The sequence below is a fragment of the Trachemys scripta genome, chromosome 3 (assembly GCF_013100865.1).
Source record: "Trachemys scripta elegans isolate TJP31775 chromosome 3, CAS_Tse_1.0, whole genome shotgun sequence".
Classification (NCBI taxonomy): Eukaryota; Metazoa; Chordata; order Testudines; family Emydidae; genus Trachemys; species Trachemys scripta.
Window position 1 is genome coordinate 92,176,913 of NC_048300.1, and position 23,964 is coordinate 92,200,876.

Consider the following 23,964-nt stretch of genomic DNA (forward strand, 5'->3'; position numbering starts at 1 on the left):
GGCGGGGAGGGACCAGAGCCTTGAGAGGAAGGGCGCCTGTACGTGCCAGGGAATTGCCAAAGGGCCACAGAGCCCTCCCCCTTCACACACACTCACACACCTGCTTCCCCATTGCAACGGCGGCGAGAAGCCCGCGGTGCAGGGGGAAGGAGGGAGTCTCCGTCCGCATGGTTTGACTGCAGAAGGGCAGGGGCGGAGGGAGGGAGGAGGTGGTGGCCGCTGCTAGGTGCAGCCGCGTGTGTGTACGGACAGAGCGTGTGTGGGATTGTTGCACTCGGTAACCAGGCAGCCAGGGGCTTCCTGTCAGCCCTGCAAACACAGCCCCGGGACTCGGAGACGAGGCAGGATCCCGCGGAGAGCCCAGGGGCCGGGGCACCGGGAGGGCGGCCGAAGAGGAGCGGAGCGCTGCGGGAGAGAGGTACGGTGCTGGCCAGGGGAGCAAGCGGCGATTCGAGCAAGCCGGCAGCCCGCGCTGTGCCGCGCAGCCCGGCTGACTTGCCCTCCCGAGGATGGGCGCAGTTTGGGTCTCTGCGTCCTGGGTGAAGATGGCTCAGTGTCTACAGTGTCATTTCCGTTAGGAGCAGCTCTCTCTCTGCCTCAGGGCTAGCTGGTGCGAGACAGGAACCAGGGACAGTGGTCTTTTGGGGATTGATGTTGTTAATAATAATGTATTTGATTTTGAATAGGAAAATATAGGGTTGTAATCAAACCCTATGAGGCAGAGCACCCCACCACAGAAACTATTCTTGGGCCTGAACCAAACCCCAGTGAAATCAGTGACTTTCCATGGACTTCAATGGATTTTATAGATCAGGTCCTTACCCAAGGGAGAGGGGGGAAATATGCACCAAAGGCTAGGGAACTGCACACGCAAATGTTACAATAGCATCCATTCCTGACATTCACTACATACACTACAGAGCAATATATATTTCACCTAGAAACATATGACTTGTCAGGTTATAACTGTATGTATTGCCCAGCTTGGGCTGTACAGAATGGTGATGCATTAAGGACAAGACTATTGCAACAAAAATTCAAATAAAAATGCACTGGGGTGTGTGTGTCTGTGTGTCTGTGTGAGTGAGAGAGAGTGTGTAAAAACTTTGAAGGATACCAGATCTGAAATATTAGCAGTCAAGGCTGTTTCTAGGATTTTGACATTGAGGCGTGATGATTTCTCCTCTAGTGATACTAGTGATTACAGTATTAATAGTGGGAGAGCTGCTTGTTTGAACTATTCTCAGAGTCTCCTGTTATGGGCCGGATTGTGTGAGCAGATACTCATGAGATAGCCAATTGATGTCAGTGAGACTACTCCTGTGAGTAACTGAACAGCAATGTCAGTAAGGGGCTCATAATCTGTTCCTGTGTGATTTGTGGGGAGATTATATGTTGTTTCTGGGTGCCTACCAAAACCTTGCAAGTGCTGAGGCTGTTTTCTGAAAGAAACCCAAAAAGGACGTATCTTTCTGTTATAGTATTGATGATAATCAATTTTGAGTAATCTCTGAGAATCATTTTCACAAAGGCTAAGATGCGTATTAACACTTCAGGTCTTTATAACAAAATGTTGCTAAACTATATTAAAATGTTACTTTCATCTGTCTGGGTGCTAGGTTGGCTTAATTATGAATAATAGAAATACTTTATTGTTTGTGGTGCTAACCTTAAGTGGTAAATTATATGTCACAATGTTTTATGAGAACAATATTGTAATTTTTGGAGATGTTCACTATTTCTGACAGCAACCACCTGTTCATTATTTTGTGGATATTTGAAACATTCTTTAATAAAATGTCTTAAAGAAAAGAGGAACTACTGTCCCAAATCAAACAGATCATGCCCAAATGTGAAGTTTGAAAGATTGTCTCTGCTTTCCTGGATTTCTTTTAATTTGTGATGTTAATTTTTAATATGTTGTCTTCAGACATTGACTAAATCAGTGGCAATTCCATTTTATATCATTCGTTATGAAATACAACTGGATGGACATTAATCACTGAAGTGCTCAAAGTCGTGTGATTTGTGTTTAAATTAAATCTCCTCTTCTTCTAGTATTTGTTTCCATCGATATGGGGTCATCTCTTTAAGTCCTTCTTCTCCATTCTAGGCTGTCTTGAAGCAGTTCCTTGGAAACTCCGCAGCTAATGAGATCCTTTTGTATAACATTCATCCATCCAGTTTTCGGTCTTCCAATCCTTCACTCTATTTCTTATATTCTTCTGATCTTCTTTTCACATGTCCAAACCACCTAAGCCTGGATTCCTTCAGCTTTTTCATAATTGGTACCACTTTCACACTTCCCTTAGATTGTTTGTTCTGAATATGGTCCATTCTGGTAACTTTAAGCATCCATCTTAACATTTCCATTTCCATTGTATTTAGGATCTACTCCTGGCTCTTCCTTGGTGCTCAACATTCAGAGCCATACAAAAGTGCAGGCCTAATTGCTCTCTTATAGGTCTTGCTTTTCAATTTGATAGGCATTCTCCTATCACAGATCACTCCACTCATTTGTCTCCATTTAGTCCATGCCTTTCCTGTTCTGCATGTAAGTTCATTGTTGAGTACACCATTATCCTATCAAACCTAGGTACTTGAATTTCTGTACCTCTGGGTAGTGATTGGCTTTCCCAGACTTAGTCTCATTGTCTTTCTGAAATGCATCATCAAATCTATAGACCATATACTCTGTTTTGTGTCACTGATTTCCATGCCATTTCTTTCAAATAGATACTTCCATCTCTCTAAATCTTCTACCACTCCCTCTTCGCTCTCCCCCATGAACACTGCATCTTCTGCAGAAAGCATGCCACTCTCTCTGCATGTTTTCTGTAAATCAAGCACCAACGGAAACAAAAAAGGGCGTGGTGCTGAGCCTTGATGTACTCCAACTCTTACAAGAAACTGCTGGGCTTCTCCACATGGCCTTCTAACTGTGGTAACAGCGCCTATGTACGTGTTGTGGATGACTCTACTATATTCTTCAAGTATCTGTTTCATTCTTGTACACAGCCAGATTATTTCTCTCATAACGTGGTCATTAGCTATTTGAAGATCAATGAATACTATGAGCAAGGTTTTCCTCTTTTGCTTGTGGAAAAATATTGGGAAATCTTAATGCAGCAATAACATCCATTGTTGACTTGCCTGGAACACATCCAAACTGATTGTCACTGACCTTTTGCTTTTCTTCATAGTCTCTTATCAATAACATTCTCCAAAATCTTCGTCGTGTGGCTCATACGTTTAATGCCAAGGTAGTTACACAGTCTTGTATGTCTCTTTTTCTCTTAGAGCACATTAGTACCACTATTTTTCTCAGGCATTGCTGTCTTCTCAGTCCTCATGATGGAATTAAACAGTTGTGCCAATATATTCACACTGATTTGACCCAGGCATTTCCATACTCCTACTGCTATGCCATTGGGGCTGAGAGCTTTCTTATTTTTCATGTTGCTTGTTGGTTCTGCAGCTTCTTTTAGGACTGGTGCCAGCAGACCCTGGTTTGGTTTTATCATGCAGCATGGTTCTCTTGGAGTCTCCTCATTCATAAACATTTCAAAGTAATTTCTCCCCTGTTCCTTAATCTGGTTCTCATTGATCAATATATTTGCACTTTCAATTTAATTATTTTGATCTCACCAATGTCTTTAATAGGTCTTTGCCAGTCTATATATTTCCTTCTCACCCTCCTTTGTTTCAAGACAGTCATATAAGCCTTCCATCATGGTTTTAGCATTAGCGGCTGCCACCTCTTTTGGCTTTTTTATACTGCTGAAAATCCTGCTGTTGGACGTTGCTTGCCAAAGTTAAAAATGCTTGTTCTTTTTTCTCCGCAACCTCTCAAACTTACTCATTCCACCATCAGATGTGATTGGGGGGAAAAAGGGTCTTGCTTTTGTTTCACTAAGCAGACTCTTTGCACATTCTGGAATTTTGCTTGCAGTATGCGTCCATCATTGATTTGTATTTTCTCTTAACTCTTCTAAATAGATCTCCAACATGTTCATTTTTAAACTCCTTGTTAACTTCATTAAGCTTCCAGCGCTTGGTTTTCTGTATTGCTTTGGACCATTTTCTTCGCATATTCACTATGTACCCATTGTCAAGAACTAGCATTCTATACTGAGTTGCACTGCTTTCCCCTGGGATGACCTTACAGTTTTTGATGTTCTTCTGATAAACCGTCTGGTACCTTCTACTACTATTCTGATCCAATGTTTTTCCTTCTTAGTGAAGAATGTATTGACTACCAAATCATATGTCTGGGTGTACTGTAAGATAGTTTTTCCTTCCTTGTTTCTATGTCCAGACCCATGGCTGCCATGCTACCTTTTTGAAGCATTTACTGTTGCTCCCCATGTGGACATTAAGATTTATCCTTGGAGTCACTCTTTCATTCTTTATCATTTTTTGTACAACAGTGTCCATTTCCCCCCAGAAATTCTCTTTTTCTTGTTCCTCCCATCCTACTTGGGGTTATGCACATACAACATTTAGGGGGACATTTTCAAGAGCTAACTTAATGAAAATTATCCTGTGACTTATCCTATCCACAACCAGTGCACATTCCCGCATCACTTTGTCTAAAGCTCCATTTCTCTTATTCAACATTGCATAGTATAATGGTTAATAGCCTTCCCCAGTACCTCTTCTCTTTGCTCCCTTCCATTTGGCCTCTTGAATGCAGGCAATCCATACTTTCCTTTTCATCACCAGCTCTGCACATTTTCCAGTTAATAAATTCATTGTTTTAATAAATGGTAGTTGTGCTTCAAACTGTTACAATTTAAATAGACTGTACTCAAGAGTTTTCATAATCATGAATATACATCAGGATGGGGCATTTGTTTTAGTTTATTAAAATTTGAGCTTGACTCATTAAAGGATACTTCATCCTTGGATTAAAGAATACGTGACTCATTAAAGGATACTTCACTAGGACCAGCTCCCCTGCTAGCATAAATTGGTACAGCCCATCGACTTCAGTGGAGTTATGCTGAGTTACATTAGCATTGGCGCCTAGTGTCAAAGAAAACCTCTACTATGAATTTTCTTCCTTTTGGACAGGAAAGGGAGTGTTTATCACCATAGGCCATGTGCCCCTTTTTGCTTGGAAGTCTCAGGACTGATCAAGAATTTTAGTGTTTTTCTGTCTGAATTGAACAGTTAAGAGTTAAAGTTGCGGAAAGGTAAGTCTATACTTCCAGCTGGAGGTAAAATTTCCAGCTTGAGTAGACATACCCATGCTACCTCTGATTGAGCTAGTGTGCTAAAAATAAAAGAGTAGCCGTGACGCAAGCTGTGGGAGGGGCTAGCTGCCTGAGTACATACCCATCCGAGAAGGTAGGCATCTTAGTGTTGTTATATTTTGCCTGGCTTCACAGAAAATATAAAAAACAAATACACGTTTAGCTCTCTTCCTACAAATGTTTATACAGGTGCTTAACTTGTAACAAGTGAATAGTTGCACTGAAATCAGTGGGACTGTTAAAGTCACACTTAAAGTTAAGCATATCCCTATATGCTTGCAGGACTGGAGCCTCATTGACCATTTTACAGTCTGCAGAGTAAGGTACAGGGAATTTGCACGATGATTATGCCATATTCTAAAATGTCAAATGTCCAGCTTTCGTTAAATATGACCCCTCACCCAATCCCCCCATATGGTCAATTTATAAGCCCTCAACTTTATGTTTTAAAGTTCAAAAGCATGCAGAATCATAACTGTCAGAACAAGAAGCATCTGAAGCTCCAGGGAGGGTACTTCACTTGCTTTTTTCAGGAAAAAAAACCTGACAATTTTCCAATATTAATTCTTTCAGTTTCGGAGTGGAGGCATTTACAGTAGCTTAGAACCTGGTGTCCTGTTTGAATGTCTCTATTTTGTGTTCTTTTTGAAAGGTCAACATCTATATCTTCCTTTACCTTCTTTTTCCGAAAGCAATCCATGATGTAGAAAAAAGGAAGTACAAAGTGACAGGGATGGAAGTTGGGAACAGCAGTATCTAAACACTTTCCAGAGCCAAACTGACGTTTTTTCCATGATCTTATGTAGTGTATGTTTAAGACCCAGCAGATTTTGGGAGAGCACCAGCACACATAGACTTGTTGTATTGCACAATGTATTAGCAAACAAGTACAGATTTGCAATTTAAATGTGGTCCAATAGCAGTTTCTTTCTTTTATTCACAAGGCTAAAAACAAAATAGTATCTCTGCTTGAAACACTGTTATCCTAATGCTTTTCATGTTTAAATTTTCTCCTTGAAACAGACTTAGTGCAATGTAGTTGCTACAGCTGTAGGTGAGCACTTTGGGCTATATAAGAGCATATCTGGCTGCTTTATTAAACTTTCTTCCAGAGGGAACATAATTTAAGATATTGGCACGGGGCTGGAGGCCAGGAACTCCTGAGTTGTAATCCCAACTGTGTCCTTGTCAACACACAAAACTAGCACCAGTTTAACCAAAACCAGTTTTTAAATCATTTTAATAAAGCCCTGTGTGGACATTTTAAATCTGTTTGCACCAGGCATATATCATGTTAGCTTAAGTCAGCTATTGACTGTTGTTTAAAAATTCTGATGACCAGTGGCCAGATCCTCAGCATTCGCTGAGCACTACGAACATTGTGATACACAGCACATGATTAGTAATATCAAAATAATAACTAAAAAAATATACTATAGTTTTTTATTAAGTGTTCATCCTGTCATTTGCATATTTCTGCTTTTACCTTCCTCTTTCTACTTCCTCATACTAACATAAATATGAATTTGTATTCTGTTGGGTTAGTAAATTGGGCTGTTCCCAACTTCCATCCCTGTCACTTTGTATTTCCTCTACCAAATTGATTTATTATTACTAACAATAATTGTAATTCACAGTGAACTACATACTATAAATACGATAAAGATGAACAAATTAAGCCATTTACCTACATTTTAAAAAAATTAATTGAGGCCTAAAAAGGCAGCAGGATCAATTTATAGGCGGGCCAAAGATTGCTAATTTGAAAGGGGCGGAGATTTCTTGAATGCTCCCCTTAAATAGTGTGTGAATTCGTGTGAAATGGTGCTCATGTAAAAGAGCAAACACTACAGCTTCTCAAAAAATAGTTTTTTTGACCAAAACACAGACACGTATTTTGCGGTTTCCCATTTTTCAACCAGGAAACACCTTTTCTGTCATCAACAAGAGTGTTAGATTGGATACAGAAATTAAGTATAGTCTTTTTTAAGACTATTGCATGTTCATTAGCTATCACATGTTTTATAAACTCTGGAGACTAGAAGAATGAGATACCACCAGATCTCCTAGTGGTTGTTCCAGGTTTAACAATAACTGGAAACTTGTTTATTTTCATTTAGTGGCCTGATTTTAAGTACAGCTAATGAGTTTCTAAGTGTTGTGAAATAATTTAGGCCTTCTAATCAAAAAGATAACACAAGAGATTTGGTACTAGTATTCTCTACATGAGATAAGATTTCCCTTTTCTTGAATTTGCAGAAAAAATAACATGTTCTACAGAGTTTAAAACCAATGCCATGCAAGAGCCAATTTCTGCTCTTGGGTTGACATGCACAACTGCCATTGATTTTACTGGGGTTTGTGCTTTTATCTGAGGGCAGAAATTGACTTTCCATCTTTTATTTTTATTTTAAAATCACACTGGGCCACACATGGACCCAGTGAAGGAAACTGAGTTATACCAGGTATTATTTTGTCCCATTGTGCCCAGGCAGATGGCAATGATGTTTTTAAATGAGATGAACATTTATTACAATGTTAAGGGTACTTGTTCATTTTTATGTCATATCCTTAGTCTCTGTACAGTAGAACCTCAGAGTTATGAATACCAGAGTTACAAACTGATCAGTCAACCACACACCTCATTTGGAACTGGAAGTACACAATCAGGCAGCAGCAGAGCCAAAAAATACCCCAGAGCAAATACAGTACAGTTCTGTGTTAAACATAAACTACTAAAACAATAAAGGGAAAGATTAAAATAAAAGATTTGACAAGGTAAAGAAACTGTTTCTGAGCTTGTTTCATTTAAATTAGGATAGCTAATAATACAGCTTTGAAACTTTACTATGCAGAAGAAAAATGCTGTTTTTAAGTCAATGTTCAGTTGTAAACTTCTGAAAAAACAACCATAACGTTTTGTTCAGAGTTACGAACAACCTCCATTCCTGAGGTGTTTGTAACTGTAAGATTCTACCATATATCTATGTCAAAAAGTAATTAATAATATGGCATAACAATAATAATGTAACAAAAACAAGGCTTTAGTCACCTGTAGAATGCTAAAACCTAGAACAGCTTGCAGAGTACTGGGTACTTCAATTTAAGTTTTATAGAAATGCTTGTATTTAGAGCTAATTTACTAAAGCATTGCTGTTTTAAGCCATGTAATTGCCATTAAAGACAAGGACTCCAAATAGTTACAAACCTATGCAATGTTTTGAAAATTATTCCTTCAGGTTTTTAATACATATGGCTGATACACAATGGGAAAACCTGCTGGCTTTTTATAATGAAATGTTTTTCTGAAGTGCTGTAAATATGTTTAGTATAATGGGATTTTTAATAGTATTTGCAACTCTGAAGAGTAAAACATTGTTAGAACAACAAACAAATCTTATGGCTTGAGATATAAACTGATTGCCTGTAGGAGTGAGGAAAATATATACTCCCTATTACACTGCAAAACTGACTAGGTGCACGTTGGATTTTATTTTTTATCTTCCTTTGAAGCATCCGGTGATGGCCACTACTGGAGACAGGATACTAGACTAGAAAGAATATTCCTTTAATCTGTGTTGGTTATGCCTACTATATGTTCCTATGGTTCTTTCTGGTTGATGAGGTGACTGTAGTGATGCTGTTGTTTCCGTGTCTGCTAATACCGTTTTCTCTCCCCATCTGTTGCAGCTTAGTTCCCCCTCTTTACATTAGAATCACTTCCCACTGCTTACAAAGGATTATGAATTATGATTTAGGGCCACGAATTCTCACTACACAGCACTCATTCTTTAATCTCAGCAAGATAATTTATTAATTGCTACAATCCCATTTATAAAGGTGAACCGGTTCAACCTGTAAATTTTATGCAGAGAAAACAGTACGTGTAAGGGAAATCTAAATATACATGCACGGCACCATTTTCTAGATTATTTTACATTGGAATTGGAATTTACTAAGGAGTGAGTATCTTCCTCAACTGGTCTAAAACAACATTAACTTCAGTGGCGCTTCACTGATTTATACCAGCTGAGGATCTAGGTCCACATGTTTTGAGTGGGTTAATAATGATCATCCAGACCCAGTTCATACAAGCATATTAAGAAAATAATATTTTTGTTCCATCAATAGGAAAAAAGAACTCTGTTTTTGACAACAAAACTAACAAGACTAGTTCTCTGAAAATTAAAAATACAGTGTATCTATCTTTGGACCACTCACTGAATAAGCTGATAAACTGTGCATATAGATACTCAAAGTTAATCATTAAGAGGGCTGAATAGTTCTGGGCATCCTCGACTCAGCTTGGTGGACTAGGTTCACTGCAATTGGAGGAGAGAGCTACAAATTGCAACTATTTTCACCAGCACAATCCACTGTTCTTCAAAGGGGATTTAACTTTTTGGGGGAGGGCAAGCACTGTTTCCTTTGCCAAACTACCTTGTAGGTTTTGTTAGGGAAGGGTAGCTTTAATTTTTGTCAGGAGCACCAGAGGGGGCTCTGCCACAGTGTGTGACCTGAACTGATGCATCCCAGAATTGCTCTGGCCATGCTTCTCTCTGGCCAGAACCATCCACTTATCAACACCAGCATTTCACTATTTGCTATAAGAGAGAATAATACATGTGGTACAGGTGCAGCTGTCAGGGTACTTCTTAAGTTTTTAGCTGGAGAGTAGACAGTAGGGAGGTGTTTTTAATACTGTGTCAGCTAGCCCTGCACAGGAGCTCCTCCAGCTGCATGCAGTTAAAAATGCCTGCACCTTGTCTACAGGTTCATTACTGTTCAAAATGTTAGCAAATCTGTTCCAGCTGAACCCATGTTTCACACTTCCTTAGTGTTGGCACAGAGATAACATACAGATAGTGCTGCAGAGCCTGATTATCCTCTCACTGAAACTGGTGCAATCAGAAACAATGCCACTGAAGTTAGTGGAGCCACACTGATGTAAAACTGTTAGGATTAAGAGGAGAATTAGGCCTGCAGAATCATACACTCTTTGGTCTGAGATTTTGAGCACAGCACTGTGAATAGGAACAATGGGCTGGATCCTGACTCCCTGTTCTGTGGACTTTGTACTGCTCTGGCACTGTAAAGAGGACCAAGAACTGCCTAAAATGGCAGACAGGGATTCCCTGGACATAAGGGTGTAGGGAGTATTTCAAGGGCAGAAGGGGATATGATGAGGATCAGGATGGAGCTGGAGTATGATTTGCTTTTACAGTTCTCAGATGGTGGTGCAGACCCTACCGGACCATTCTAGACTGCCTAATGTAGAACAGTCCAACGGCTGCTCTCTGTTAGGGCAATGGGCATTTTGGCTCCAGCTACTTTTCCCACCCACTCCCAGGCTCTGTGTCAAGTGCAGTTCAACTGTGTCTGGGGGGGCGGGACGCTGGCCCTGTGCAGGGCCGGCTCCAGGCACCAGCTTACCAAGCAGGTGCTTGGGGCAGCCACTTCGGAGAGGGGCGGCACATCCAGCTGTTCTGCAGCAATTCGGCGGATGGTCCCTCACTCCTGCTCAGAGCGAAGGACCTTCCGCTGAATTGCCACCGCAAATCGTGATCGCGATCGCGGCTTTTTTTTTGTTTGTTTGTTTGGCTGCTTGGGGCGGCCAAAACCCTGGAGCCGGCCCTGGCTCCGTGTATGCACTATGAATAAAACAAGGTAGGAAAGAATGTTCTAGGTCTGTATCTACTCATTTCTCTTCCACTGGGGAACTAACCCCCCTGGAAGTCCAATTTTTTCTTGCTGTTCAGATATTTTTTACAGGAGCATTTTGGAGGCCCAAGGTGTTGCTGTAACAGGGCAGTTTTACACTGATGTAACTCCATTGATTTCAGTAAAGTTACTCTAGCATAAAACTTGAGTAACAGTGCTGAGTTAAGGACCTGTAATGTTAATTACACTTTACATTTTATGCCAAGTGACCCAAAAAGCAACTTTACTGTACATTACTACTGTGATTAAAATATTATAATAGGCAAAGTAAGACATTTCAGATTATGGGCAGTAACTTAGTAGAACTAGGGATTAACATTTTATCCTGATCAAAAAGTTATTACCTGTTATTTTTTAATGCAATGAAATATAATGATAGTTTTAAACTGTTTCAGTTTTACCAGGGACTTTATATTTCTTCCTTTAGATGCAATATTATTTTAATATTTGATGTACCATAACCTTCTGAAACAGCGTACTCAATCCTGTCATAAAAAGTATCAATGTCTGGCATGTTTTCAATTGACTTTAATCATTTGTTTGTGTACTTTCAGTTGAAGTAGTGATTGCCAACCAAATTTCAGCGTTAATTGTATCTCTGGCTTGAGCGATACAATATATGCCACACGTGCCACTCTTTATGCGTTAGAATAGCTAATAAGATGATGGTTCTTAGTTTTACAGGAACTGGTGCAGGTTTCTCTAAAGCCCACGTCTTTCTTTTTTCAGACTTCTGAGGTCTCATGAAGGAAGGACAGTGCTGTAGCACAATCATTGCAAGCAAGTACTGTGCTTTCATTGGGGGAAAGGCTGCTATGACTCATCGTAGGCATTCTGTGCTCAAGCTAAGTGATGCTTTCTAAAAGGAAGTAGTCCAAACTCTTCATCCTGTTGAGGTCTGCGGCTTGGTGTGGAGATTCTGTCACTGAAAGCGTTCTTGCTGCAAAGAGACCATGGCCTCCTCCAGGCTAGTGGGGAGATCTTCCAGGGATATTGCTAATGTTATGCAAAGGCTTCAAGGTAAGTGACTGATTCTGAATGGCTGTATCTGTCATCTGTTCATGTAGATAACAAATATAATACTCTTTAAAGCCAGAAAAGCATTTTAAAATGATTTATACATTTCAAAAACCTACTGTTCTAAACTAATCTATAGAAAAATGTTTGCTTATGATGTGTTTGCAGATTTCTGGTTATGTTTCCTCTAGTATTACATTATTAATTATGTTTAAAAGCATATGGCATTATGCAGCATGGTTCATTGGATAGGGCAGTAGATTGGCAGTATGGACATCAGGGTTCTATTCCTGGCTTTGCCCCTGACCTGCTCAGTGACCTTGGGCAAAGTCAGTTCACCTCTCTGTACCTCAGTTTCCCCATGTGTAAAATGGTGATAAAGACACTTACTTTCCTTCTCTGCTTTGAGCACTACAGATGAAAAGTCCTCAATCAATATAATAATTTAAAAATGATTGCTATTACAATAAGGTCTAGAGGCCCCAAACAAGATTAGGGCCTCATTGTGCTGGGTATTGTTACAGACACACAGTAATAGATAGTCTCTGCCCTGAAGAACTTACAGTATAGAGCTAAGTGTTGTTGTTGTCTGAGTTGATATCCTTACGAATCATGGGACTTATGGTTATTGTTGCAGTCAGTTGTCATCAGATAGAACTTAATAAGTTGCTTTAAGTTCTCTTTATCACAAACAAGCATGGCTAACTGAAATGATAATGTTCATTAAAACTTTTTAAAGTTTATAAACTTAGAAGTAAAAAAGTATCATCTAATATAATTTTTTTTAAATGCCTGCATTTTAAAGTATTCACTAGCCATCTGTAAACACTTTCTTAGCAGCACTTTTGTTACCAGCAGTAGGGTGACATTTAGGGACTAATGGCTCAATCCTGCTCCCATTCAACTCAGTGGAAAAACTCCCATTAACTTTAATGTTTCAGGATCAAACCCTAATTTTGCAGTTCCTCAACACACAAAACTTCCATGGACTTCAAGAGTTCAGTGCACAGAATTGTCTAGACTTTCTACATCTTGAAGCTTCCTTTGTTCTCCTGTCCTTTTCCTCCCATTTCTGTCATGGTGGCACGTCTAACCTTAGTCCCCCGGTCAAAAAATTGGACAATCAGGCAGTGTTGTGGGTGTTTACAGGCAGCTTTTCCCAAGAGTAAGGGGCATGGAAAAAGCAATAAAGGTGTTGTTTGAAGATTTAACAAGTGGAGGGATCGTGGAGCTGCGTAGTAGTTAGTGCAATATAGTGCAGGACTTCTGCAATGTGGTGCATTATTCCAGATGATGTCATGATATCCCCTTTGGGGAGTCTCCACAGGCGGGGTTAGCTGCCACGTGTGGCGTGGGGAGAGTCTCCCTGGGTGGGGTTAGCCGTGGAGGCATGCTCCTTGGGTAGGTTAGCTGCCATGGAGAGGGGAATCCTGGACTAGTGTAGAGCCATCACTCTGCCCACTGCACTGGCTATACGTCTTCTGTTCCTGCCCTGATGTTGGGGTAGGATGGTGCTTTTCCTTGGCATGGCTGAACTGTGCTGCAAGCTGATGATGCTGGGCCTTTCGGAAGGGCTGGGAATGACTGGGAATGGGTGACGGGACAGAAAGGTGATGGAAATCCATCTGTGTTCTTTGCCACTGTGTAATGAGTTTGCTCAGGTTCACTTGACAACCTGCCCATAGATGTTTTGGGAAAAAATATTTACTAGTAGGGATCCTTACATCTAAGTTTTGAAATAACTAAAGTAGATATTGTATGTGGATCGAAGTACTAATGATCATCCCCAGGAAACTTCAAAGAAGACAAAATAAGCTTTCTTTGTTTTAAATCATCAGTTATTTCAGCTTGGTAGAGTAATTATAGCAGATGCAGAATGTAAAACTTTCAGTCTGTTCAGTCAATGCTAGCACCTCACCTGGCCAGATTGGGAAAAGGTCTGGAAAAACTGCATTGGGGCGGGGAGCATGTAAGGAATCTGTTCCACTTTCCGTAGCCTGCAAAGGAGCACGATTCCAGTCCCTGCACTCAGGACAACATAGGTACTGTTCCTCAGCCCAGCTCTGAGGGAAGGAGAGAAGTGAGGGTACGGCTTCATACCCCTCTGGACCAGCACTCGAAGAAGGGTAGCAGGCTACAACATCTTAAAGAATGAAGAATCATGTGCAGCCACCATATGTACCAAGCTGCTTGAGAAGGAGACATGGTTCTTCATTGAACCTTATGTAGGCCAGTTGCTAAATCCCACAAATTACTGCCATCATTCCTTATTGTGCATACCCTTGTGTGATTCACCTTGTACTAACAAAGAGCAAGATTCTGTAACTCCAACTGTAATTTCACAAATTGGAGAACTGGTCTGAAAGCAGTAAGGTGAATCTGTCCAGGTGCAAAGTACTACACTTAGGAAGGAAAAATCAAATGTATAACTACAAAATAGGGAATAAGGGGCTAGGCAGTAGTACTGCTGAAAAAGCTCTGGGGGTGATAGTGATCACAAATTGAATATGTGCTAACAATGTGATGCAATTGTGAAAAAGGTGAATATCATTCTGGGTGTCATATTTAAGACACAGAAGGTAATTGTCTCACTCTACTCAGCACTGGTTAGGCCTCAGCTGGAGTACTGTGTCCAGTTCTGGAAGCCACATTTTAAGAGAGATGTGGACAAATTTGAGAGAGTCCACAGGAGAGCAGCAAAAATGATGATAGGTTTAGAAAACATGACTTATGATGAAAGGTTATAAAACTTGTCAGATTTAGTCTTAAGAAGACTGAGAAGGGACCTGACAACAGTCTTCAAATATGTTAATTTACTGTTACAAAGAGGACGTGATCTGTTGTTCTCCATGCCCACTGAAGTTAGGATAAGAAGTAATGGGCTTAATCTGCAGCAAGGGAGATTTAGGCTACACATTAGAAAAAACTTTCTAACTATAAGAGTTGTTAAATTCTGGAATAGGCTTCCAAGGGAAGTTGTGGAATCCCCATCATTGGCCATTTTTAAGTACAGGTTGGACAGGGATGGTCTAGGTTTATTTGGTTGTGCCTAAGTGCTGGGGGGCTGGACTAGATGAGTTCTGGAGATCCCTTCGAGCCCTATGTTTCTATGATTCTGTTATTAGGATTGGGACCCTGTTTTCCTGGATGCTGTACCAAGATGAATAATACTCATGACATTAGTTCCGTTGATGTCATTGTGATTACTCATGGGAGCAAATGTTAATCAAGTACGGGCCGAACTGTTAGGCCCAGAATAAGTGCGAGTTTCCCCAGGAATGCAAGAATGCATGTATTCCTATACAAAGGAATTATAGCTATTGAGAGATTCAAGATTTTTTAGAGCCCTTGTAATTGCTGTAAAAATCAAAATATAACCCTCCAAAGATAAAGCTGGGAGGTGGAGATTCTAGTGCCTTACGTCTTTGTACTCTTAAGACTGGCATGGGTGTAATTTTGTTCTTTCCTCTAGTGATATGCTTGTACAGTTAAAGCTATGTGGTCATGCTTGTGACAGTTGTCAGGTAACTCCCATGCAGTCCTATTACACAAATGACAGTGGGTCAGTTCTTCTTGACCTTGTCACTCTTGGCCCTGGTCTACACTACGAGTTTAGGTCGAATTTAGCAGCGCTAGATCGATTTAACCCTGCACTCGTCCACACGACAAAGCCATTTTTGTCGACTTAAAGGGCTCTTAAAATCGATTTCTGTACTCCTCCCCGATGAGGGGATTAGCGCTGAAATCACCTTGCTGGGTCGCATTTAGGGTAGTGTGGACGCAATTCGATGGTATTGGCTTCTGGGAGCTATCCCAAAGTGCTCCATTGTGACCGCTCTGGACAGCATTCTCAACTCAGATGCACTGGTGAGGTAGACAGGAAAAGCCCCGCAAACTTTTGAATTTAATTTCCTGTTTGGCCAGCGTGGCGAGCTCAGCAGCACAGGTGATCATGGAATCCCAGAATCGCAAAAGAGCTCCAGCATGGACCGAACGGGAGGTACTGCATCTGATCACTGTGCTATCCGAACCCGTGCTATCCGAACTCTGTTCCAAAAGACGAAATGCCGGAATATTTGAAAAAATCTCCAAGAGCATGAAGGAAAGAGGTTATAACAGGGACCCGCAGCAGTGCCGCGTGAAACTTAAGGAGCTCAGGCAAGCCTACCAAAGAACCAGAGAGGCAAACGGCCGCTCTGGGTCAGAGCCCCAGACAAGCCGCTTCTATGATGAGCTGCATGCCATTCTAGGGGGTGCCCCTACAACTACCCCACCCCTGTGCTTCCCTCCTCCCCCACCCCTCCCGGGCTACCTTGGCAGTTATCCCCCCATTTGTGTGATGAATTAATAAAGAACGCATGAATTTGAAACAACAATGACTTTATTGCCTCTGGAAGCGGAGATCAAAGGGGGAAGGGGAGGGTGGTTGGCTTATAGGGAAGTAGAGTGAACCAAGGGGGCGGGTTTTCATCAAGGAGAAACAAACAGAACTTTCACAGCATAGCCTGGCCAATCATGAAACTGGTTTTCAAAGCTTCTCTGATGCACAGTGCACCCTGCTGTGCTCTTCTAACCGCCCTGGTGTCTGGCTGCGCGTAATCAGCGGCCAGGCAATTTGCCTCAACCTCCCACCCCGCCATAAACGTCTCCCCCTTACTCTCACAGATATTGTGGAGCACACAGCAAGCAGTAATAACGATGGGAATATTGGTTTTGCTGAGGTCTAATTGAGTCAGTAAACTGCGCCAGTGAGCTTTTCAACGTCCAAAGGCACATTCTACCACCATTATGCACTTGCTCAGTCTATAGTTGAACTGCTCCTTACTACTGTCCAAGCTTCGTGAGCCACGGGAGCAAGGGGTAGGCTGGGGTAGGTGCGACTGCGTGGTGCTGCTGACTGGGAGAGCAGCCTGAGGCAGAAGCCTCCAGCTGGCATGATACACCAGGCAGGACTGAATCTCCATGAGACAAAACTTAGAATGACCTGGAGTCATTCCCATTTTTGTCCAGGTGCCCCCGACCGACCTCACCGAAGTTGGCCAGGAGCACACATGTCTGCCCAGGCGCCCCCGACCAACCTAACTGAGGTCGGCCAGGAGCACCCACGGGACGACAACGATGGTTAGCAGTCGTATTGCACTGTCTGCCGTCCGCAAGACAAGGCAAGGGGATGCTGCTGTGTAGCACTGCAGTACCGCATCTGCCAGCAGCACCCAGGAGACATACGGTGACAGTGAGCTGAGCGGGCTCCATGCTTGCCGTGGTATGTCGTCTGCACGGGTAACCCAGGAAAAAAGGCAAGAAACGATTTTTTGCCGTTGCTTCTACGGAGGGAGGGAGGAAGGGAGGGGGGCCTGATGACATGTACCCAGAACCACCTGTGACAATGTTTTTGCCCCATCAGGCATTGGGAGCTCAACCCAGAATTCCAATGGGCGGCGGAGACTGCGGGAACTGTGGGATAGCTACCACAGTGCAATGCTCCGAAAATCGACACTAGCCTCAGTACTGTGGACGCACACCACCGACTTAATACGCTTAGTGGGGGGACACACAATCGACTGTATCAAATCGATTTCTAAAAAATCGACTTCTATTAAATCGATCTAATTTCATAGTGTAGATGTACCCTTATATGCCGACATGCTCTTGCCTGTAAAATGATATCAAAGAGTCAATATGTCATACTACTATTGCAGTTTTTTTCTCCTTCCCATTCCTCCTCCTTCCTCTAATTTGTCATTTGTAATAGCCTTTCTCTGCCAGGTTGGGAAGAAGGAATTGTTTTGAGTGGTATTATATTCACTGATTTTTTTCTATAGTATCACAAGTGCATTTTATAATTTTAAAAGTTGAAGCTAACACAAAAGCACACTGTAATGAGATTGATTTTAAATATAGCTAATAGAGCTGATAACTTCAGAATGTCTGGGTAGTAAAAATTCCACTCAAGAGTGTTCTTTATTTTAGCTGATTATAATAAAATAGATTATAATAATACTTAGCACTTATGTGGCGCTCTGGAATTTTAGTGTCCTGTACAACATTGTGTTTGATTCACCAGGGAGCGCATTCACTCCAGGGAGTGGGTAGGCTGTGTTTCTACCACTGACCTCCCTGGGGTTTGTATCACAGGAAGACAGCTTTGACTTATAGTCAACTCCACAGGACCCCGCCCAAGGGGGATGCACTGAATCAGGCATTTCTAGGCACTGTGGCTGTGCCCCTCCTAGTCTGGCCTCACCAGTATTCTGGGCTGTGCCAACTGTAGACCCCTGAATGGAACGAGGGTTGTGGGTGTGTTGTGCTGCTGCAAACTCCCTCCTTCCCTCTGGTTCCAGAGACCTTCCACCTGGCTTTGGAAAGAATGCAGTACAGTCATTCAGCAGGGCAGGCAGCAGTGGGAAGAGGAGAGCCAGTGGACTCCAGGTTTGAAGAGAGCCCATTTAACTACTATAACACGCACAGTAGCACTGACTGATTTCAGAGACTCAGGAACCAATTGGCTAAAGGCCCAATAATGATGCTATTTCAGATTACATAACCCTGGATAGGTTCTGCTTTTGTAAGTGGTAATGACCTCCTTCTGCTAATGCTATCAAAGACAGTGTATTCTTCCTCTGTATATGCCTCCTTCCTTCTCCTCCTCTCCCCATCATTTCTATCTCTTCTTTCTCTTTCTTTCGAATTTTTCTTCTTCCTTTCCCATAAAGGGGTAGCAGCAGTCATAGATCAGCTACTAGAGTTGTCTCCTCATACTAGTGCCCACTCTGCCTCCAACAATCTTCCTGCTTTTGCTGTTTTCTTTTTTTGAAGGCAATGGAACTAAGTCTTGAAGTTAAGCACATGCTTAAGTGCTTTGCTGAATAGGGGGCAGCGTGCTGAGCACCTTGCCCAATTGAATCTTTATTATTGATCTGTATTATATGTATTACTGTAGCACCTTGCGGCTCTAGTCATAGACACTGTGCTAGGTGCTGTAGAAACACAGAACAAAAAGATGGTCCCTGCTTCACAGGGCTTAGTCCCTAATCACATTTGCTTCCCACCCATGCTCTTTGCATGGCTGCCTTTCCTCCCAACCCCTGATACTTGCTGTTTCCAAATTTTCCTTCTGGTGCCTTCTCTTTGTGGAACCTCCTTCCCTAAAATTTCCCAGTTGGATCCCAGGGATTGTTTCTGAAATACAGCAGTTACTGTGTTAATTTGTTTTTCCTCCTTAAGTGAATGAGTCTTCCAGCCAAGTTAACTCATTACGCACTGGAACTGGGTTAAAGGAAATGTAATTGATAGCATTCCCCTACAGTATCTCTCATATAGAAGGACCAGGAAGAATTAAAAGATTTGTACTAATGACGTAAGAAGAAGCAAGTCTGAATGATGATTTGCAAGTCTAAATAGGAATGTTGACAGCTGATATGTTGCTTAGCAGGAAATTGATTTGTTACAATTTGAGAGAGATATAGGTGAGAAATACTCAAGAGAAAATGTTTGGAAACGAAGATGTGTGAGGAAAGGATAAGAGAGCTGGGCATGTTCAATGCAGCAAAAAAGAGACTGAGGAAACTCGACAACTGTTTAGGACTAAAAGGAAGAGGAGAAAAGAAGCCAGTTGTTTTCATTTTTTAATGGGCAGGTTAAGAAGTAAAAGGTTTAAGCTGCAGCCAGGGAGATCCAAGTTAAATATTAGTTAAAACTGCACAAGGGGAGCTGTCAAAGCTGGTTGTGAAATTGTCATTGCTGGATGTATTTAAGGCTTGACTAGACACCATCTATTAGTGGTGACTGAATATACTGAAATCAGTCCAGTGGTGGTGCAAGGATATGAAGTAAGAGACCCATTAGAGGTCCCTTCCAACGCAGGTGATCCAATAAAGATATGCCACGGTAATCTAGTATTTTGCTAAAACCCTGACGTAGCATTGTCCTGAATCACCTTTAGGAGCTACAGAAACTTACTGGAAAGGATATCAAGAAAAAGTGGCATGAATTAGTTGAATTAGTCTTAAAAAATAACAAAACATGCACTGGTTGTTCTGTGTGATGTTTTGCAATATGGATCAACAAAAATAGTTCAGTATAAAGGACCATATGCTGCCCTGGATCCACAGTATATTACTTTATATGATGCTTTGGGTTCATTTGTATGCTTTCCTCAGAGAAGTTGTGTGTGAGGGCACTATGTGGGATGAAGCATTCATTTTAGTGCAGTGCAGTTAAAGGGGGACTGTAGAGCGGAGAATGTACGTACTGATGTTTTGTTTATTAATTCACTTTTTTTTATTTTAAACATTTCCTTTGTTTGCAAATCCTTCTGAGCAGGTTTAAAAATACAATTTCTTTTCCTACTGATTTTGCCCTTTCATTTGTCCTTTCCTATTTCTTTTCATCCCAGAATTAATTGCTGTGCACAGACCAAGAAGTTCCTATTTAGTTTTCTTCCTTGCTTCTTCCCCACACTTACTGATAATGTTAGCACAGTTCTCAAGCAAGGATTGGCTAGTTAACTTGTGCTCTTCCTTCTGGCTGGCTGTAGAGTACAAAGCACTAGAGGGACTACAGAAAGTGTAATGTAAGAAAAAATATACTCTAGTAATGGATTTTAAAAAATTATCTGAGAACCTACTTCTTCAGATTATAAAACTGTTTTGTTTTCCATGGCAGAAAATGATTAAAATTCCACTGTGCAACAATGTCATTGTTTTGGCTCATTCTTGGGGAAGTGGTTTGTAAGTGACCGCTGTTCTCCTATGGAAAAATGAAAATGCAGAATGACCATTTATCTTACACAATTACTTTGAAAGGTATGTCCAGTACCCTATATCTATGGACAAGAACTAACACATTCTTAAGTCTCAGAATATATATGCTATTTAAGGCATTAAACATTGCCAAAAGACTGTTAGTCATTTTTTGCTGACAAAATCGAAGGGTCTGATTATTTTGGGACTTCAAAGTGTGAACGGAAAAGTGTCAACTATGAAGGTAGCTGTGAGGGTGTAACCTTAACAATGAGTTGTTTTACAGTGTTTTAAGTGTCCCATGGCCACAGTTCTCAAGTTTCCTCAGAATAAAAGTAGCACAATGTTGGTTATTAGTGTGAGCAACGCCTATATTTTGCAATGGAGCTGCAAATATAATATAGCATTGTTTTAGTAGTAGAGCTGGGTTTACAGGGCAAATATATAAAGTACTATGGCTGGCTTCTTTCAGACCATTTCAGTATACCTCTTTCTAAACAGATTATGGCACTGAGACCATTCATTAGCTTTGTAACATCTAGTTCATTGACTGTGCATACACTGTTTATTACAGACCTAATAAAATTTAATCTTTATCTTTGTAGAGGTGTCTCACACTAGTAGTTTCCTGCAGTGAACCCTGTGCGTTTAATGTTATTTGGACTCACAGATTTTGTGTACCATAAATACCATTCCTTTTTGAACTTTTGGTTCTGTGATTTTTTTTTTTTTTTTTTTACTAATAGAGAAACTGGAAATTACAAGATGGCATGGTTCTTGTCTTTTGTTACTAATTAATAAAACATAAAAGCAGTTTGGTAAAGGAAGTATTGTCAGTTATATTGCTATACTAAGATAAAAGACTCCTATAGTGTAAAGGAAAAAAAACGTAACCAGGACATTCTGCTGTATTTCTGTAGTTTTGATTTATACTTTCATGGAAATGAGAAGTTTCATTACCATTAATTAGCCGTGATGATAATAGAGTGCAGAGAAAGTACTTCAAAGTAAATTAAAACATGCATCTAAAATAACACCTAACAATTACTGATAATTTTTGCCATAGACTATTTCTAGTGAGAAAGTCTTGTTTGTAAACCACACCTGCTGAAACAAAATGATTTATTTTACTTTCTGTCACAAAGCTTCTCTTTCGTGAATCAATTTCCAGAATTCAGATTTTTGACTCATACAGGCTTTTATTTATTAATAATCCTATGTATGTAAATGGATCACTTCGAACTATATGCCATCAATCAGGGCTTGAAAAAAACACTAATTTTCCCTTTTACCTGAGATGAGAAGGAAGCTTTCCCAGGCAAGGACCATCAACTTTTTTAGAATCCAAGCTTCCCTTAAAAAAAAAAAAAATCTAACTTAGAATTGCAAGAATAACTTTTCAAACATGAACTACACGTAAATTGATTCAGTGCTATATGCTTGAGTCTATAAACTGACAGGTCCACAACCTCTGCCGCTTCTCAGAGTCTTGCAAAGACGTGGACGGAAGAGTTTAATCACATACAGTAAATTAGAAAAGAGAAGATGTACAATATATTAACATTTAAATACAGTGTATAACAGGGGTCAGCAACCTTTCAGAAGTGGTGTGAGAGCCTTCATTTATTCACTCTAATTTAAGGTTTCGCATGCCAGTAATACATTTTAACATTTTTAGAAGGTCTTTTTCTATAAGTCTATAATATATAACTAAAATATTGTTGTATGTAAAGTAAATAAGGTTTTTAGAATGTTTAAGAAGCTTCATTTAAAATTAAATTTAAATGCATAGCCTCCTGGACCGGTGGCCAGGACTTGGGCAGTGTGAGTGCCACTGAAAATCAGCTCACGTGCCGCCTTTGGTTGTCTACCCCGGTATATAACAAAGAGTGCATAACTATGCCATTACTTTACATTGCATTGTCTTAAGTGGATCTAGTGACGGGTATTTTTCATCCTGGGCTAGTCCACATTCAGTAAATTTTTCCAGCCCTGTTAGAAGTTTGTGGGGCTGATCTGTAATCATTTATGAATACTGTATGTGACCTGGTTACTGGGATAGTTACTGTATGGGCATATGTTTACTATATGCATATATTGATTTGGTTCACTAGCTGTTAGAGAACTAACAGGAAATCAACAAAATGTATCCACCAGGTAAAATTGGCAAGGGTTAAGAAACCATACTAAGCTTGAAGATGCTACTTCCTTGGTTCTAGCCCAAATTTACATAGCTGTTTTGCCAAAGCTGGGAACATTGAGATTAAAAGGATTTGAAACAGTTAAAAAGAGGCTCACAAGAGAGAAGGGGAGGCAGCTGTCAGGGGCTGTTCCTGGGGAACAGGCTGAAACAGAGGTGGGTCCAGTGGAGGGGTCTGAAGTAGTTGGGTCTTCCTAAGTTTTCAGGGGATAGTAAGCCCTAGGTGTGAGAGACATATATACAGACTGTTTTACTGCTGTAAAAATCATTTTTCTTATGCTTTGCTATGTTTCTGCTTTTAAGATTAAACAATACTTTGGTGTGAGGAAGCTGTCTGGTCCCTGTATTAACCACTGGCCATAGCTCCCACAGGGAAGACTTCTGGGGGCCAAACCTAGTCAGGCCTGCTGAGCAATCATGGCTAGTCAGAACCTAGTCTGAGTGGGAGAAATGTGGTATCCCACTCCAGGACAGGTGAAGGCAAGATGCCTAACACCTGAGAGGGGGCACTCAGAGAAACCAGAAGAGAAGACAGAGATCTAGCCCTGTGTAAAAATGATCAGACAAGAATGGCAAGGGCTGTGAGGGGTGTCTCATTGTCCAAACAAATTAATTTTCAGGCTACAACCAGAAAAGCACAAAATCTACCTAAGAGAATCTACCCCACCACAAAGTCCTCCCCAATAAAGCTCTGTCTCTATCTTATTGATTTAAAATGCTCCCATCACTGTGCTATCTAGGCATTGGTTTATACCATTATGAAATATTGTCTGAACTATCATTGTATAGAACATGCATATTAATTGGTGTACAACTGTTTTAATTAATGTAACTTCTTTATTGTTTCACCAGATTTTGTACCTCACTATTTGGTACATAGGGTTTAGTTTTTTTAAGAGGATTATTCATTGATATATGCAGGGCTGGCCCACAACATTTTGGCATCTGAGGCGGGGAGCTCAAATGTCACCCGCATGCCCTCTCACTTGGGCCAAAACTTTGAAAGGTCTCAATTCTGCCTTCTTCC

General features: G+C 40.9%; 1 protein-coding gene across 2 annotated transcripts in view; it reads left to right on the forward strand.

Moving 5' to 3' along the window:
- Nucleotides 1-313: 313 nt before the first annotated feature.
- Nucleotides 314-23,964, forward strand: part of SYNE1 (spectrin repeat containing nuclear envelope protein 1) — a 475,430-nt gene continuing 451,779 nt past the window's right edge. The window contains exons 1-2 of one of the 2 annotated variants that reach the window (XM_034765383.1): nucleotides 314-418; nucleotides 11,709-11,999. In XM_034765383.1, the coding sequence (XP_034621274.1) occupies nucleotides 11,933-11,999 (67 nt within the window). In that variant the 5' untranslated portion in view covers nucleotides 314-418; nucleotides 11,709-11,932. The remainder of the gene's footprint in view (nucleotides 419-11,708; nucleotides 12,000-23,964) is intronic. The other variant, XM_034765382.1, reaches the window with a different exon arrangement.